The sequence below is a fragment of the Xyrauchen texanus genome, unplaced genomic scaffold (assembly GCF_025860055.1).
Source record: "Xyrauchen texanus isolate HMW12.3.18 unplaced genomic scaffold, RBS_HiC_50CHRs HiC_scaffold_626, whole genome shotgun sequence".
NCBI lineage: Eukaryota > Metazoa > Chordata > Actinopteri > Cypriniformes > Catostomidae > Xyrauchen > Xyrauchen texanus.
Window position 1 is genome coordinate 5,895 of NW_026266606.1, and position 18,834 is coordinate 24,728.

The 18,834-nt window shown below is 37.3% G+C and overlaps 2 protein-coding genes across 5 annotated transcripts; one reads left to right on the forward strand and one right to left on the reverse strand.

The window, feature by feature from the left end:
* Positions 1-338: 338 nt before the first annotated feature.
* LOC127642455 (protein LZIC) lies at positions 339-3,735 on the reverse strand. The gene is made up of 7 exons (XM_052125074.1): positions 3,582-3,735; positions 3,091-3,200; positions 2,591-2,726; positions 2,327-2,425; positions 2,145-2,240; positions 1,929-2,010; positions 339-1,823 (listed from the first exon to the last, which is right to left on the reverse strand). The coding sequence occupies exons 2-7, from the start codon at positions 3,189-3,191 to the stop codon at positions 1,765-1,767; spliced, it is 573 nt and encodes a 190-aa protein (XP_051981034.1). The 5' UTR covers positions 3,192-3,200; positions 3,582-3,735; the 3' UTR covers positions 339-1,764.
* A 47-nt stretch (positions 3,736-3,782) lies between these two features.
* Positions 3,783-18,484, forward strand: LOC127642453 (nicotinamide/nicotinic acid mononucleotide adenylyltransferase 1-like). 4 transcript variants are annotated; one of them, XM_052125070.1, is made up of 6 exons: positions 3,783-3,973; positions 4,773-4,806; positions 4,936-5,071; positions 12,549-12,732; positions 13,503-13,636; positions 15,601-17,199. In XM_052125070.1, the coding sequence occupies exons 3-6, from the start codon at positions 4,957-4,959 to the stop codon at positions 15,993-15,995; spliced, it is 828 nt and encodes a 275-aa protein (XP_051981030.1). In that variant the 5' UTR covers positions 3,783-3,973; positions 4,773-4,806; positions 4,936-4,956; the 3' UTR covers positions 15,996-17,199. The 4 variants fall into 4 exon arrangements, with proteins under 4 accessions (XP_051981030.1, XP_051981029.1, XP_051981028.1 ...); XM_052125069.1 differs by having other exon boundaries at positions 4,776-4,806; XM_052125068.1 differs by lacking the exon at positions 4,773-4,806 and having other exon boundaries at positions 3,784-3,973.
* Positions 18,485-18,834: the final 350 nt, after the last annotated feature.

Below are 18,834 nucleotides of genomic sequence, written 5' to 3' on the forward strand. Positions count from 1 at the left end.
ACGTGAACTGCAAAAATAGCTTAAAGTTGATTTAAAATGGTGAAAACTACAACATATACATCTTCCCTTATGTGTGTGTGTGTGTGTGTGTATATATATATATATATATATATATATATATATATATTCACCTATAGCTATATGGAGTACATTGAGTAACAATCGGTGACAAAACAAAACTGTTAAATAGTGCCATTAAGGGACAAATATAATCAATCCTTTACCTATTTATTTAAAGGAAACAAAAATGTTTCCTTTTTCACCAGTAAAAGGTTTTAATCACCTTGATCTTTCATGATGCCTCTATGATGGATGGTGGATTAAAGATCAAAGCAAACGTTTCTAGGACCAGAGCGCCACCTAGTGCTTAAGAACTAAAAATATTCAATATTTGCAATGTATCTACACTGAAGTCCAATAACATTTGTAATGCTGCTGAATAGTTTAGACCTAATGTAGAGGCCTAATGTATAGCTGTAATAAGTTGACAGCCTACCTGTATACTTTTGGCACCGTTGTATTTCTTACAATGTTATTTCACACTAAGATCACAGTAGTCTTAAATTGAGTTTGATCACAGAGATTTGAAGCTGTGTTTTTTTTTAGCCTTTACCAATTGTGAGTACAAAAAAAAAAAGAGTAAACAGACAACTTTTCAGATGCAATCATCTAGATCATCAAATATATTCTAATACAAAATATTTACAAAAAGCACACTGGTTAAAAAAAATAAAATAAAAAACAACATTAAAATGCAGAGTGATTACAGTCTATTTTTATGATCAAATACTTGTACCAAAATGGTTATTGACTGCTGACATAATAAGGTTAATATATTGCAATACAGCCAGAGGGTTAAAAATAATAACTAAAATTATAAAATGTTTTGAATTATATATATATAACGTGTGTAAATGTTAAAGGAATATTTCAACCAAAAATGCACCACAAATAAAGATTTTAGAAGAATTTCTCAGCTCTGTACCAAAATTTGGAAACAACGAAAAGCACAAACGCAGGATCAAAGTAATCCATAAAACACAACTAGTTCAATCCATATCTACAGAAGCGATATGATAGGTGTGGGTGGGTGAGAAACAGATTAATATCAATCTCCACTTTCACCTCACGTTCTTCTTCTTTTGTTTTTCACGATTTGCATTTTTCATGCATATTGCCACCTACTGGCCAGAAAGGAGAAATCATAGTAAAAAAAGTACTTAAATATTGATCTGTTTCTCACCCACACCTATCATATCCATAAACAATGGAGTCTTATGGATTACTTTTATGCTGCCTTTATGTGCTTTTTGGAGCTTAAAAATCTTGGTACCCATTCACTTGAATTGTTTGGACCAACAGAGCTGAAATATTCTTCTAAAAATCTTTGTTTGCATTCTGCAGAAGAAAGAAAGTCATACACATCTGGGATGGCATGGAAGTGAGTAAATTATGAGAGTATTTTCATTTTTGGGTGAACTATCCCTTTAAAGACATTTAACCAAAAATGTTAACATCACATTTCATTGTATCTAAATCAGAATATACAATCAAGCTTAAAACATGTAGGATACATACAATACAAATAACTCTACGATTATTTCCAAGTACATACATTGGGATGAATGTGTGTTTTAAGTTATTTACCAGATGGATGGATGGCATGTGTTCTAATGTGTTTAGAAATGACAACCATTGTTAAAAAAACTGTACAACTCACAGACAGCATATAGGCCACACTCACAACAAACGTTGTGTAAACCTTTATGTCTGGGTCTTCTCAACTCCAGAACTGGCCAGTGCCATTATCTTATCTTCAGATCCTGGTAAGGTTGGATGAATTAGATCATCAAAGTTAATTGCATAATTTAGTTAAATGGTAATAAAAAATGTATAGTAGAAGTAGTGATGGTTTATCCTCAGCTTACCCAGACTTGCAGTCACCTTCTCAAACTGGCTAAGAGTTGCACTGGCATTTGTAGCAAAAAATGCTTCATCCTCTGTTGTAAGCTATTCACAGATAGCAAGTTGTAGATGTAAGAAATGGTTTAACAATATACAGATAAACAAAAGTATGCACGGTAACCTAGATCAACAAGCAAAGCTGTGGGACAACATCTCAGCATCAATAATAGCCCTCTCACCTTCTCGCCAAGTTTTCTCAGAGCCGTGAGGATCTCCACTTTCTGCTGAGTGTACACGTCTCGAGGCAGCTTTCCAACCATAACGTCACGGTCCATCTGATGCATTCATTCAGTATGATGAGAGTATTCAATAATAACACAAATGTTTTTGTTTTTAGCCTATGTAACAAGGTTTTAGTCACCTCAGCCAGTCTTGTCCGCAGCTGCCCTGGCTGCTTCTTGGCAAACAGACGAATAACTTCTGGTGTCTTAAAGGCTTGACTGATGGCAGCTTGTATTGCCTGATGGAGACATATTTGCACAGCATATTAGATTAGCATATGGCAGTCTAGTTCTACTAATATTCTACACCAGTTTAGATCTCTTTACAGTGCTAAAATAGACTGCAACAAAACTTCGGCTCACATTAATGGAATACGTTAATAGAATAAAATCTAATTTCCTACCAGCTGCATTCCTCCAAGTTCATCAACTAGTGTCATGTTACCAGACATCAACTTCTTCAGTGACTCATTGAACTCACTCAACTGTTCTAAAGTCTCTTTTTTAGTTTCTTCATATTCCTCCTCTTCAAGATCTTCTCTGAAATGGAAAAATCAATTTAAGGGATAGATTAAGGGATCGTTCACTTAAAAATGAAATTTTGTCATCATTTATTCACCCACATGTAATGTGTTCTTCTCTGGAACACAAAAGCAAATATTTAGCAGAATGTCCAAGCTGCTCTTTTCCATACAGTGGCTGTCCATGGTGCCCATTCACTTTTATTTCATGTAAAAGAGCAGCTCAGACACCGCTAAACTTCTCCTTCAGTGTTCCACGGAAGGTATAAAGTCATATGGGTTTGCGGTGTGAGGGTGAGCGAATTATGACAGAATAATTATTTTTGGATATACTATCCCTTTAAATTATTGAATTATTCTATCCATGTTATGGATGTCATTACCTGCACTCTTCTAAATCCTGGAGTTGTTGCATTAACCGGTCCAACTGTTCTTCCATGTTTTGTCTCAGTTTACTTGTTTCTGATTTACCCCGAGAAGCCATTCTTTATCTCTTTAAATGAACAGGCAGAAATCACATATTCAGCACAATTTCTCCATACAGAACATGACATTTCTTACTGTTCCTTCATGTGAATGTCACACCTGTTTTGCTCAGACATCCACTAAGTTATTTCTGATCATAATTTCTTTTAATGTTTTATTTTTATTTCTGATCATAATGTGTTTGGCAGATTCAAGATACATGTTGTTATATAGGCTTGGTTAACTATCTTTAATAGGGAACTATGAAATATAATAACATATATGAAATATATCACATCCCTTTGTTAATATGCGCAGTTAGCTTAGCAGCACTTAACCAGCAAACGAACATACAAACTGTAGACTGCAATAATGTGTGGTTTTACAGCAGTAAATATGTAATTCTCACCCGTGATTTTTTTTTATCCAATAAAAGTTTCCTTGCGAACACAAAAGTACAAAAGGAGATACGTTTGTTTATGTCCAATTGCTAAGGTGTGGTTTGCTAGCACTATTTGTCTAGCCTATTTTTCTGCGTAAATGTTACGCATAGTTAACGCTCATGAAGACTCCGGGACATTCACTTGCTTCATTTACATGAAAGCAGGAATTGCGTAGACTTGCCACTCGCGCTGGTCATTAGTCCCATAATACATTTACAACTGTAATATCTAAAATCATATACGAATATTATTGATAAGAACTTTACATTTGTAGGTGCTATTATCACAGAGCCATATTTCGCGGCGTCAGTGAGCGACACCAACTAAATAGGAAGCACGAGACAAGTGTTTTGCTTTGGTAAGGAGTAAACAAAGGTCACGTTTTGTTGTCTGACAACAATTATTTGACAAATTAACTATTCTAATGACATAAAAATACGTACATTTTTAAAGTTTCTTAAAGTAATGTCTCATCTGCACGACAGTGTATGATTCGTGTGTACTTTGGTGTCTTTCTGTAAATTATGTGTTTTAATATGGTCGATGAGTGTATGTGTGCATTCTATTTAGTCTGATTTCCTGTGCTATGCATAGGGTTTTATTTTATGGTATCCTTTCTACTGTCTTTATCACCTGCATTTCTTTGGATATATGTCAGGTGAAATACAGAGTGTAATGTGTAGTATTGAGACTAGTATCATTTCTTTTAATGCTTCCTGTTTCCTAATTCCCTGTCGTCATGAAATAGTGAAAGAATGCTACATCTCTCCACTCACATTGTTTGAGGAGGGAAAAGTCCCTTGTGCCCTTGTTGGGTTCCCTTAGGAAACATTTGCTGTTCTTTTAACACATTCTTAAAAGCATAGTTCACCCAAAAATGAAAATGTTCTCATTATTTATTTAGATTTTTAGAAGAATATCTGAGCTCAGTAGGTCCATACAATGCAATTGAATGATGGCCTGAACTTTGAATGTCCAAAAAGCACATAACGGCAGCGTAAAAGTAATCTTGAGTGACTTGAGTGGTTAAATTAATGTCTTCAGAAGCGATATGCTAAGTGTGGGTGAGAAACAGATCAATATTTAAGTCCTTTAATATGCATTGTTTGGACCTACAGAGCTGAGATATTCTTCTAAAAATATTTGTTTGTGTTCAGCAGAAGAAAGAAAGTCATACACATCTATATGAGGGTGAGTAAATGATTAGATCAATTTCATGTCTTGATTAACTATCCCTTTAACTGTATCCAGGTACAAAGCTTGTTCTAATTTTATTAGAATTTTGGAATATCTAGATTTCTTGTTTTTGTTTTCCCACAGAGAGCATCATTTATGTGATCAATGACATCACAAGAGAAAATTAAAGTAGTGCTGCTGGCATGCGGCTCCTTCAACCCCATCACAAACATGCACCTGCGAATGTTTGAACTGGCTCGGGATCACCTTGAAGACACTGGTACAAACATGAAAACTAAATTAATTTAAAGTTTATAATGGCATATCTTAAACTCTCCTTTATTATTATTCTGTCATCTAATTCTTTAGATTTTTTTTCTTCATATTAAAGGTATAGTTGAAAATAACTATTCTCATAATTTACAAACCTTCATGCCATCACAAACTCATATGACTTTCTTCTGCAGAACATAAATTAAGATAGGGTGACCATATTGTAGTTTTCCAGAATAGGGTTCAAAACAGTGTTACTATGAATGCAAACTTTAATACAGTGAAAAAGACACTCTATTAGCATAACATAGGTATATAACACGGTTTTTCCTGGCTCAAAATGAGGCGGAGGTGGTACCATACTGATAAAAAAAAGTGATGTTAAAAACACATAAACATTGGCTTTGCGTTAATACACTGCTATTGACCTGGCAACTGAATACTAGTGTTAATATTGTCAGCTGTTATTTATTTAATCTTAGTTTTAATCCTGTGTCAATTGTCCTTTTAATTTTTATTATATTTAGTCAACCTTATCCTATTTAAAAAAATTTTTTGTCAAGTTTTAGTTGACAAAGTCTGGGCTTTTTAATGTAGTTTTAGTCAATGAAAACTGTTGACGTTTTAGTCATATTTTAGTAACATTTAGTCATATTGACATTTTAAGTTACTGAACACTGTAAATTTTAGAGTGTTATAGGTAAGCATTTGTCAATCTTGTCTATCCAAAACCAATATATATTTATATACACACATTGTTGTCATTTTAGTGTTATTTTTCACATAAGATTGATCTTATCATGATGATCTCATCATTGATGCAACACGTTGCGAGCTGCAGACAGCGGGGGTGAGAGACGAGCATCTCCGCGTTAGAGCGCGCATCAGCCGGCAGTACTTTAAATCTCTCCAGGTCTCGACTCCCGCTCATATTGGGTCACTTCCGCAACTGGTTGAAGTGGCTCTGACCGCACAGAGAATGACAGTTTTGGAGTTTGTGCTTATTTACATGGCACCCTCCCGTATTATTTGAACATTAATTAAGGATGAAATATAGATATATCGCCAAGCTTTGATCTGTGTTTCTATCAGACACTCGAGCTGCAGTGCTCTTCTTGTCTCACGTGTCATTATATATTTATATGATCTCTATTTATGTTAAATGACATCAAGCGACTATTCGACAATGGAATTATTTTATTATTATTGCAGAAATTTGTAGTTACAAATGACAATCCACCGAGTGCTCCATTTGTTAGTGTTTTCCACTAAGACACCCACCAGAGTTTTGTAGAGAGTCAGAGACGGTACGAAATTCTCTATGCAGGAAAAACCCTATATAAATAAATAACAATTTCCAACATTCTTTGAATGTCAATAAAACATTTGATGCCGTGAGTGTACCTTCATTTACTATTATTATTATTTTGAATTATTTCGTATGATGAAAATGAAATATAATAATTTTACCTGGTCGCAAAAGGTAGTTCGTTAATTTACCTGATGAACTTTCACCTTTTGCTGACCTTTTATGCTTCGCAGAGCTAAAGTGTGCTTCTAAATCACTTGCACCTTTATTAGCAACTGACGCATAAGTGCCATCTTTACATGTCATACATTCTGCTTCCCACGGATCTCGACCTGGACGAAAGCATGGGAATTTTTTGTGCAAATCTTCTGTAAATTTGCACTTTCGTTTGGGCATTGTTTCCACTCAGCTGTCATTTGCTGCTACTGTCAAGCATCTGTTTGATGCCGAACACAACAGCGCTTCACACATTTGCGGAGAGTTTGACTGGCAGGAATTTGGCCAATAGTTGCTGCAACCCTCTTATAATCGACCAATTGGTGTGCGAGAATGCGGGACTTACAAAGAGGAGTTAAAGCAATGCAAATATGTGTGCACTCACAATGAAGTATTAGACCAGATGCACATCATGATGCAACTAAAGATGAATTCCGGGCATTTTTCCGGCCAGATGCTTTTTTAAGGTCTGAAAAAAAGGACATGTCTGGGAAAAAGAGGATGTATGGTCACCCTAATTAAGATATTTTACAGAATGTATGTGGTGTATTTGTCAATAGAGTCCAAAACATTCAAGTTCCAAAAAGGACTTAAAGGTAAATAAAAGTAATCCATACAACTCAAGTAGTTTCATTTGTGAAGTGATACGACAACTTCAGGGTAAGAAATAGACCAAAATTTAAGTCATTATTCAATATAAATCTTGACATCCACAGTCATTACCACATTCATAAGAGAAGCTTGTTAACATACTTCCTCTTGCTTCACACATGGGCAGCGTGCTGTACACAAACCAGACACTGTGTTGCCCGGTTCACTGTTCCCTTTTAAGTCAGTAATTTCAATACTGCATAATTTTTAGCTGACATATCATTTGAATTCCCACTCGTGCTATTTTGAAAGTGCTAAAGTGATTTAAAATGATAGAGTCACAGATTGAGTTTTTTGGGTTATTTTTAAAATGTACAGAAAAACTAGAAAATGGAAATGCAACATCTCATTTTTGTACAATAATAATGGCAAGGTTCCCACGGTCATGGAAAACCTGGAAAAATCATGGATTTTTTAAAAATAATTAATATATTGGTATTTATTATGATCTGTCCTTAAATATTTAACCAGGATGTTATGTTGCACTGGATTAAAACACATGGGGAAGTGTATAAAACATATCTTATTATTTAGAATACCTGACCAATTAGGTTGCTTTCACTCTAGCACTTTTGGTGCGCACCACGCCCGAGTCCACTTGAAAAAATGGTCTGGGGTACGGTTCATGTGAACTCCAGTACACTTCGCTGCTGATAAGAATGCAATTGCATCAAATCACGGAAGTGAACTAGGGCTGGGCGACATATAAAAATATTTTTGTGATAATCACCTTAAAAATGATTGAGATATACAATTATGTCATCAACACCCCTGTTGAGGGCTGGTGAAAATAAATTTTAAATTAATTTATTGAAACACAAAAAACATAAAAGACGTTTCAAAATTCAAATTTCACTTTAAACAAAAAAGTAATTAATATAATATAAAATAGCTATAAAAATCTTATATATAATCACCTACCCAAATCCAAACATTCACCATCTCCAACGGCCACATTTGCCATCACTCAAGAATATGTCAACGATAACAGCCTAAATAATAACGATAATAGCCTAAAGATTAAGAACTAAAGACAATTATAAATGTAAAGATAATAGTAGTCATAATAATGAAGCCTAATAAATTCCCTTGTGTTCCCAAAATAATTCTGTTTGTATTGTGTTTTGGTAATATAGTTAATGCTGCCTAAAGAAAATAAAATAAAATTTTAGGTTCAAGGTAAACATGTCTTGTATTATTTTATGATTTAATCACTTTTGTCTTTGTTTCTTTAATACAAAGAAATATATCACTGATCCTGCAGAGTTGCATTCACAATGCATGTTAAGTGCAAACTGGTCCGTGGAAATAAAGCAAATTACATTTTCAGTACCTCCTGAGATGATCGGAGATCATGTGCAGCATTCTATTACATTACATTATTCTTATAAACAGTTTTAGGATAAGCTGGATAAGCATCAAATTTCTACACTGTGTTAACTTTTCTATAATCCACACTGAAGACGTTGATCTTCGGTACCAACATCATCGGGCTGGCCCAGTCACTTTTGGATTCTTCTATTACTCCCATATCAAGCATGGCCTTTAATTCTTCCTGTACTACCTGTTTATTGTGTTCGGGTAAGCGGTATGGACGACTATGTACCACTACCCCTGGGGATGTCTCAATGTGTTTTTTTATGAAATTAGTGCAGCCGGAGAGCGAGCTCGATGTGGGCAATAATACAAGTACTTTATCTCCCTGTGCAAACTCCCGTACCTGTTATACAGCCTGTTATACAGTTTTGTTCTCAGGTCAAGAACATATTGAATTAAATTGTTTTGCTATGTGAATGTCTCTCGTCCCAATTTTAAAATGGGGAAACCCCTGTGGAGGCTTTTGGGATCTCTCGCACTTCAAATAACAGGAGTTTGAGCCACTTATCCCAGTTCTGAGCATCTTCGTGCTCGAACTTACGAATCATATTCTTTAAGGTCTTATTAAATTGTTCAACCGTTTGTGGATGGTACACGCTTGTCCGAATCGATTTAATACCCAATAATTTGTACAGCTTGTATAGTGTACGTGACATAAAAGCCATGCGCCGATGTCTTTCCGAATCCCCACTCGGGAGATCATTTTGAAGAGTGCCTCTGCAACACTATGTGCTGAGATATTGCACAGCGGCACAGCTTCCGGATATCGCATTGCGGAATCCACCAGATCTGACACCAAGTGATGACCACGTGCTGTCCATTCTAATGGCCCGACGAGGTCCATACAAATTAGTTAGATATAAACCTAGATCAACAGAAGGGGGCTCAATGCCGCGTTTGGAGTGGCTGGCTAATTCACCAGCTGACATTCACGGCATACTGTACACCACTGGCGAACATCCCTGTGAAAGCCTGGCCAATAGAAATGGGCCATGAGATGGCTTAGTATTTGGAAATCCTCTTCTGGGAATTCCCTAAGAGGATGAACCTCCCCTTCCCCAGAATCAGCCTGACACGGAGCAGATGCGGACAGCTCAGGCCCCACCTCCCTAGCCAGCGCGTCGACATCTCACTCCGGTATACTTTCTCACAGGACCCATACACACACAACCCCTTTAATAATTATTGAAAAGCCAGCCATTTAGTACCCAAAATTAGCGGATGGTGAGGCGAAGACTAACCACCACCTCAATATTATACTTTTGTCCCTGGAATATTACCGCGACTGTCACTACAGTTTAATCATGAATATCCCCATGCACACACCTCACCTTCACCCGAATATTTGCTTCCAATGCCCGTTTTTTAACCAAGCATTGATGAATGGAGGTTTGATTGCAACCTGAATCCACCAAGGCTTGGTATGTACCCCCCTTAATACTCAAAGGTATTTGGTATGTCCCTGCTCACTCAGCGGTGTGCTGTTGGGGATCCAGATCAAGGCCCCCACCTCCATTACCGGGCTCTGCTCTCTAACATGACCCAGCTCCCCGCAACTCCAGCAGGCCAGCCCAAGCCTTCTCCCCACACTCATGGCAGCGGACTCTTTCAGAGGGGAGAGATGGGGTTTGTGGATGCAGAGAACCCCCATGACTGGAGAGCTGGTCTTTCCCCCCATTTCCGGGGAAACGGAACAGGACGGAATAAAGGAGTGGGGGAGAGAGAACAGGGGAGGATACATTAGAGGGGGGAAGGGTTTGGGGCGTGCCGGCCCCTGGATACACTGTCAGATAGTCTTCCGCCAGCTGGATTGATTCATCCAGCAACGCAAGCTGGTGGCACTGGACCCACTCGGCCATCCTCTTCGGCAAACGGGAGAAGAACTTCTCCAGCACCACCAGGTTGATGACATCCTTGATGTTGCTGTCGTCCTTGGCTGGCACCCACCACCGGCAGGCGTCACAGAGCTGCTGGGCAAAGGCAAATGGGTAGCTTAACGCTCCACTTTAAGGAGCGGAAACACTGGCAATGTTCTTCTGGGCTGCGACTAACCTACTGCAAGATGTACATCTTCAGCACCAAGTAGACCAAGAGGTTGGCGACCAGAAGCTGTTGTGCCATGATCTGGGCTTCTATGGTCCGCAGTAGCAGAAGATTGAACGGCCACTGTTCCGGTGGCCATTTCAGGGCGGTGTGCTCAAAAAGCTCAAGGTAGGCCTCCGGATCATCTTGAGGCCCCATCTTGGTGAGCAACATGTGAGGGTGCACTGCTGCTGGGGACGGGGAGTCTACCCCCTTCAAGGGTACTTAATTCCGCAGCACCCGCATGTTCTCCTACTGGGCCCAAAGGAGCACCTTAGAGGACTGTTGCTGCTCTCTCTGAATCTCCATGAGGGCCTGGTTTTGGCCCTGGTGGATGCTGGCAAAGGAACCGGAAGACTTCCTTCAGCGACTACATGACAGCGTAACCTTCTTTCTCTAATTGCGGGTTTCGGCAGCAGTGTAACATGTTCGAGGAATGAGGAAGTGGGAGACGGCAAATCCAACTCAATGGTAAGTTTATTCTTCACACAAACAAGTTCGCTTGACTGGTTAATGGTAAAACTTCATATAAACACTCAAAAACACTCGTATTTAGTATTAAACGTATTTAGTAGGACTTGGAGCTGCTAACACACTCAAAGCTTCAGCTGGGCTCTCCCTCAATCTGAGGTCTTGCCCTTTTTTATTTCCCCCATCTCTCAGTGTGAACAAAGAAACAGCAATTACCAGTAATTCATCTCAGGTGAAAACCCTTACCACTTCCTCACTCCCCAGACGAACACTCGACCACACCCTCGCCACCACACATTGGTTTTTCCATTTCCTGATATTGTCAATCATCTAAAGTCAATTGAGAGTTACATCGTCCTATCGCCCAGCCCTAAAGTGAACCACTTGTAATGACGGATAATTTGCATTTTGCAGGCTCTCAATCGCTATTATTATGGTGTAATGCATTTCTCACACCTGCTTGTGTCTAAATAAATCCCCTTTATAGAGCAGCTCTCATTCTTCATATCTCTTGCAACGCATCCGGAGGTTCGCAGCAGAAAAATGCTTATTTTCATCACATCATTGCACATTCAATGCATCCACGGGAGACAAACACAAGTGTAATTTTATGCATGTAAAGTTTTGGTGGTAAATCCAAAGAGATTATTATTTTAATAACACAACGAAACTGATGTCCTCTTGAGATGTTGCCTAGCTATGGTGGTAAATGGCTGCGGTTTGTACTCACCTCGCTGACTCAATCGGAACGTGATTCTGACCGAAATATTATAATGCAGCAGAGACCAGCAGGTGATGGGTGAGGAAACGTACCTGGGTGCGGTCCAAGCAATCAAACCAAATGTGAAAGCAACCTTAAAGACAACGATGTGCCGCTAATCCCTGCCCATTTTAAGATTCACGCAATGTGCTTCACATTTGGATCACATTTAAAATGAAATGTTTTCAGTTGAACTTTTATCAAACAATGGTGAGTTTGTTGGAATGGAAGGCTAAATGTTTGGGCATGGAAATTATCTTTCAAGTCATGGAAATTCATTGGTTGAAAAGAGTGGGAACCCTGTACTGGTATTGAGTACCTGGTGACCGCATGAAGCATCTAAGCCTGCACTGTGTTCCAATTGGGACGGATGTCAAGATTTATAATGAATATGAAATTTGTATCTGTTTCTTAATCAAAGTGATTGTAATGCTTCAGAAGCCTGGATTAAATCACTCAAGTCATATGGATAACTTTTATGCTGGGACAACATGTCTATGAGTAAATGATGAGAGAATAATTTTTTTTGAGTGAACTACTCTATACCTTTATTTGTAATACTTTTAAATGTCATATTTTGGAGTATATTTTTTGTCTTTCTGTATTGACACATGTCAGGAAGATACATAGTGGTGAAAGGCATAATCTCGCCGGTTGGAGATAGCTACAAGAAGAAAGGTCTGATCGATGCCTGTCATCGGTTGAAGATGGCGAGACTTGCCACAGAGAACTCTAGTTGGATCACAGTAGATGACTGGGAGAGTCAGCAGCCCGAGTGGGTGGAGACAGCCAAAGTAGTTCGGTGAGAACCTCTTAAGATCATGTGCTTGTGGAAAAGAGGTGTGAAATCATTTTGGCTGAAGCTAAGGATACATATCTGACTCACACCTTTTCCCTTTGCTGCTAATTTAGCAGTGTCCATGACGAATTTGTTGTTGCATCTTAAAATGTCATGTTGTTTGAGTGGACCTAGACAGTCTAGATTAGTCAACATTTTTGCGCTTCAAGCTGATTCTGTTGAACAGATCACCTAATGTCAGCTTGACATTTAGCTTGAATTAAAGGGATAGTCCACCCAATCAAAAAATACTGTCATTAACTCACTATCATGTTGTTTCAAATACATATGACTGACTTTCTCCTGTGAAGCTAAAAAAAAATAAAAAATGTTTGGCAGAATGTTTGCCTCAGTCACCATTCAATTTCATTGCATCTTTATTCCATATAGAGAAAGTGATCGGTTACCGTTGCTGTCGTTCTGTCTAACATGTATTGTGTTCCACGGAAGAAAGTCAGTCATGTGGGTTGGAAACAACATGAGTGTGAATTTACTTTTTTGGCTGAATTATGCCTTTAATGGATTATAAACTAACAATAAACATATTAACATTTACCAAGATTAATTAATGCTTTACCAAATTATTATGTTCATGATACCTAAATTAATGCATGTCTTTACAACCATATCGCAATGTGTTGCCACTGGAACAAATTTCAAGTTATCAAAGTTTTAACCATCCTTCTTCATTTGTAGTTTTACTATAAGATAACATTAGATCTGCTATTTATAAGGCACCATCATACAAAACTATCTTCCTCTGAGAACTACATTGATGATGTGGACACAGTGAAGTGTGGGAAGAGGAGAAAGCTGGAGCAACATGAAAGCATATGTCAGAACTCTTCCCATATCAACACAAAAGCAGGTATGGACAACAATCTTCAGCACTCCTTGTGGTAAATGTTTTTATCTGGCAGCATTCCTCTCAAATGGAAAATGTTTTACTTTTTGAACAAAAGTAAGGTTTTCATGTGAGAGTTAAGGCAACCAATGAGGGCTTTTTATGTTTTTTGCATAGTGCATCAGCTTTCCAATCAATAACTGGTGCAAACTATATATTAAACAAAAACAATTCTTATTTTTTGTAACACAATTGACCCTTCGCTAAGCTCCACCCCTATTGGTTACCGTTGCTTGCAGAACTCTTACATGGGCTGGAATGAAGAGTGACAGCATATTTATCTGACGTTTTTTTTGTAAAAGAAATTGTTAAATTACACAGTTATTTGATTGGAGAATGTGAATCAGATTTGAGGCAATTGATTATCACTGTCACTTGGAAAGAGAAAAGCATAATCTGATTTGTTTACAAATCAAACTACACTGGTCATGCTGTATGTTTATTGTTTTGTGCAACCAGCAAGAGGGAGCATAAAAAGGGTTTGTTGTTGATTTATTCTCTTTGTATTATTTTGCAGCACCTAGTCTTTCTCTCTTGTAACATTCAATTCTAACTGCAAGCTCACAAGTCTGCTAAAATTCTATTTCTTTTGCCATTGAATTTAAGATTCATCAGCATTGCAGGAAACACTGAAACAGACAGTCTTTCACAATGTTTAATACACTGTAAACACTAATAAGTTAGCAGAACTCAGTTAGCAGAAATTTGAAAGGTAAAGGAAATTTGAGGTAGTCAGTTACATACATTATTTAGTTAATAAAACATTCCGATTTTGATTTTGTAATACACGTGTATGTTAATTGCTCTTAAATAGAAATATTGAGCAAGCTAACTCATACAGTAAATTTTAATGGTACTTAACGTTAAATTGAACTCTTTTTCTGAACTTAAAATGACCATGTAAGCTCAACTTAAATACTTCAAGTAAAGGGAACCTAACTATCAAACTCCACTGTTCACCATAATGGTAACCCCCAAAACTTTAACACAATAGAAACTCTTCTAAATATCTCAACTAAACACTAACAAGTCTCCCCCTTTACATTCATTTGCACAAAGATACATTATATATCACTTAATTTGAACATTTGCTCACTCTCAGTCGAGTGCCATGCAAAGCATTCTGAGAAATAGAAATCCCCTGCCCAGTTTCAGTTAAACTTAAGTTCATGTAAATTTAAAGAGACGTGTTCATTAAACTCAAAACAATAAAACAATTCAGGATACTTAAAATGTGTAAGTTTCGTGAACACAAAAGAAAGAGAAAGTTCTATATACACATCAAGGATAATTTGTTTGAACTAATTTTCCCTTTTCAAAACAATGAATTATTTTGAGCATTAGGGTTTACAGTGTACATGTTTTAATTATATTTAGGCCACATCCACACTAATCTGTTTTTGTTTGGAAAAACTACATTTTCCAATTTACTAATGTCATAATTTTCCAAATTATGTTGTTATGGAAAGCCTTTTCAAAATGCCGTTTCTGATGGAGAAAAACACTTTTCCAGTGTGGTTGAATGTAGCAAAAATCAATGTTTTTTTCAACGAAAATATATAAGTATGGACGAGGCCATAGTTGCAGTATAACAGTCTAACCAGACCATAATTAACATGTAGTCCTGGTTTTCCATTATAGTTTTGAAAAAGATTACATTCTTTAGTCGATTCATGGACTTTCATCATAAAGTGCTCCTGAGCTTGACTTGTAGAGCATGGTTCTAGAAATGCCAAGGTTATGGGTTTGATTCCCAGGCAACACACATGCTGATAAAAATGCACCTGAAATTCACTGCAAGTCATTTTGGATAAAAGTGTCTGCCAAATGCATACCTGTATATAAATGTTAATATGTACAATTAAAGCAGTCAGAATGGCTGTTGATTTATGATGCATATTATTTATATGTGCTTTATATTCTTTTAGACACCTCCCATCTGCAACTGCTGTGTGGTGCTGATGTACTGGAGTCCTTTGGTGTCCCCAACCTTTGGAAGCCAGAAGACATTGAAGAGATAGTGGGGCGCTATGGCATTGCGTGCATAACTAGATGTGGCAGTGACCCTGAGAACTTTATCTATCAGTCTGATGTGTTATATAGGCACCGTAAGAACATCCATGTGATTCGTGAATGGGTGACCAATGAGATCTCAGCCACCCATGTGCGCCGGGCCCTACGCAGAGGACAGAGTGTACGTTACCTGCTGCCTGACTCTGTGGTGCAATATATTCAGGATCACAGCCTGTACAGTGCAGAGAGCGAACAGAAGAATGCCGGTGTCATCCTCGCCCCCTTCCAGAGATACACCAGCTCCAACTAGGCTTATGCTCTAATGCTTTCAGTCTGGCCTCTTAAGTTCAGTTTAGAGTTTTTGGAGGAGGGCAGACCTGTTACCCACAAGGCATTGGATATTTTAGAATTACCTACAAGAATTGTGTGCCATTTGAATGCATTTTCTTATATAAGTTTACATAAAGACTGATTGATTAGAAGATTGATTTGTTTCATTGTATTCTATCTAAGACAGAAGAACAATGTTAGATGGTATTTCTAGGTCTCAGTGCTGCCTTTGACACTGTTGACCAAAACATTCTCCTAGATAGATTGGAAAGTTGGGAAGGGCTCTCTGGGATGGTCCTCAGCTGGTTCAGGTCATATCAAGAAGGGAGTGGTTACTGTGTGAACATAGGCAACTATGAACCTGAGTGGATAATTCTTGCACTGCTCATGTTCAACCTGTATATATTCCCAATAGGCCAAATTATGAAAAATAACCAAATTGCAGACTATCACCTAATGACTACAGCCTCATAAACTCTCTGTTCCTAGAGCACGTTGCGCAAGCTTTGGTGATTTAAAGTTAAGGGCAAACCTTGGTTTATGCCACATTTGCTCACTGACATTTGTTTGACAGGCACATGAGAACATTTAAACATAGATAAATGCAACAGATAATCTTAATCTATGAGTACTCAGTGCAACGTGTTAAAATAAACACATTAAATGTGTTTTTACACATGCAAAATGCCTTTTTACAATACTTTCAAACATCTGATACATTTCATAAAATTTATTTTTTGAACATTTAACATGTTGTGTTTTGGCAAAAAGATATCCACACAAAGACCTGCCAGACACGTTTTATCTAGATACAGAGCCACAGCTTTGCAGCACTGATGATAGATGAAAGGTTGAAGGATAAAACTCTGCCAACTCAACTCGCAACACGTACTGTATAAACGTTGGAAATCTTGCTGTCGGTCATATATTGCACCTGGTTTCTTCAAATCACAACAGGATCTTTTTTTCAGACAGTTGATAAAATGCCTGCCATCCTCCCTGGTACATGGGATATGGTCAGCAATGTCAACTTTGAGGGATACATGATTGCTTTAGGTGAGATTGCATTTGGATGATTGCTCTTAATTGTGCTAATGCATTGTCTATTTATTACTTATGCTTTTTATCTTTCTCAAGCTACTTTGTCTTTATGTAAAATGTGTAAACATTTTAATAAAATAATTTTATGATGAGTTTATTTGTAAGCTTGGCAGGACAACGTGTCCCTAACAGTCCTACCATGTTGTGCACCCCAGAGTGGAAGTTATAAACTCTGTTATCTCTTAGGGATCAGACTGTATACCCGTAAAATTGCCCTTAAGCTGAAACATAGTAAAGTGATCGAGCAGGTGGGAGATTGCTTTGTGATCAAGACAATCAGCACTTTCAGAAACTACATTCTTTCCTTCAGTGTGAATGAGGTGTTTCAAGAGTTTACAAAGGGACTGGATCACAGACACTGCAAAGTAACACAAAATAACATTATAACTTTAAAAAAAATTAAACTTTAAATAAGTTATGTTAAATTAGAGGGCATGCCATTTATTGGTTATTAATCGGTTATCGGTTCTTTAATATCTGCTGTAGCGATAAATGGTAAACCCGATATGAATAAAATTATAACAGATTAATTGGGAAAGCGTGAATATCGCTAAAACATATTGGTCAAATGATAAACGATTATTACATAATTAGTTTTACTTCTGCTTTTTAACACAATAATAAAAAAATAATCATTCGATCACAACAATGACAATAAGCAAAATAAATTGTTTTTATTTATGCAAATATAATAAATAATTAATTTGAGCAAAAAATAGCTTTAAGTTACGTTACAATTGAAGGCACGCAGGTTATTGTTTTTTATAATTTTTTTGTGTATTTATCAGTTCTTTAATATCCATTCTTCTAGTAAATGGTAGACCCAGTATCAAAGAACCGATATAGGTAGACCCGATTCAAAAAAAGATACCTGATTACTTGGGAAAGTGTGAATATAGATAACAAATATTGGTCAAACCAATTATCGGTCTATCTATATAGATTACACATTTTTATACAGCACCAGAACAGAGGCAGCTTTCCTTCAGTATTATATTTAGGCTATTTGAATACAAATATCTGCTTAATACATATTAAGCTGCTTAATACATATTAATACACATCTGTGTTGTGGTGATGGAGAAAATTAAACAGAATTCTATCTGTCTACAGTCCCTGGTGAATTGGGAGGGAAAAAGGATGGTGCGTGTTCAAATGGGCAAGAAAAAGAACAGAGGTTGGGCACACTGGATTGAGGATGATAAACTTAATTTGGTAAATTGCACATTTTACACCATTAACATCTCTATGGAATATGTATGTGTTTATTTCAACAATCACCCTTTAATGGTCATATCACTTAACCTTTTGTAAGAGTTGTACTGTGAAGATCAAGTCTGCAAGCAAGTTTTCAAACAGGTTGTCTGAGGCCCTGTGGTGGCGTTTAAGACTTAAAGAGATGATGCACTGATGTAAACAAAGCAGTTTACACTTCTAAATCCGAGGGACATGGGGCGAGAAGAAGGATCAAGAGTTCCAGCCTATGTCCCAAAACCTAGGCAGAGAGGCTTGCAGACTGAGCTAGGGTTGTTGAACAAATGAAAGTCTAGGACAGGAATTATGTTGCAACTAGAGGGCGACATAAGACCATTTACAAACAAACACTTTTCAGAATGGTCAACAGTTTGTTGGAAAACATTGTAATTTGTTAATAGTTTCCTTTGACTGATCAGAGACAGGAGCCACTTTCACAAAGATGAAGCTATGTGCCAAGTATA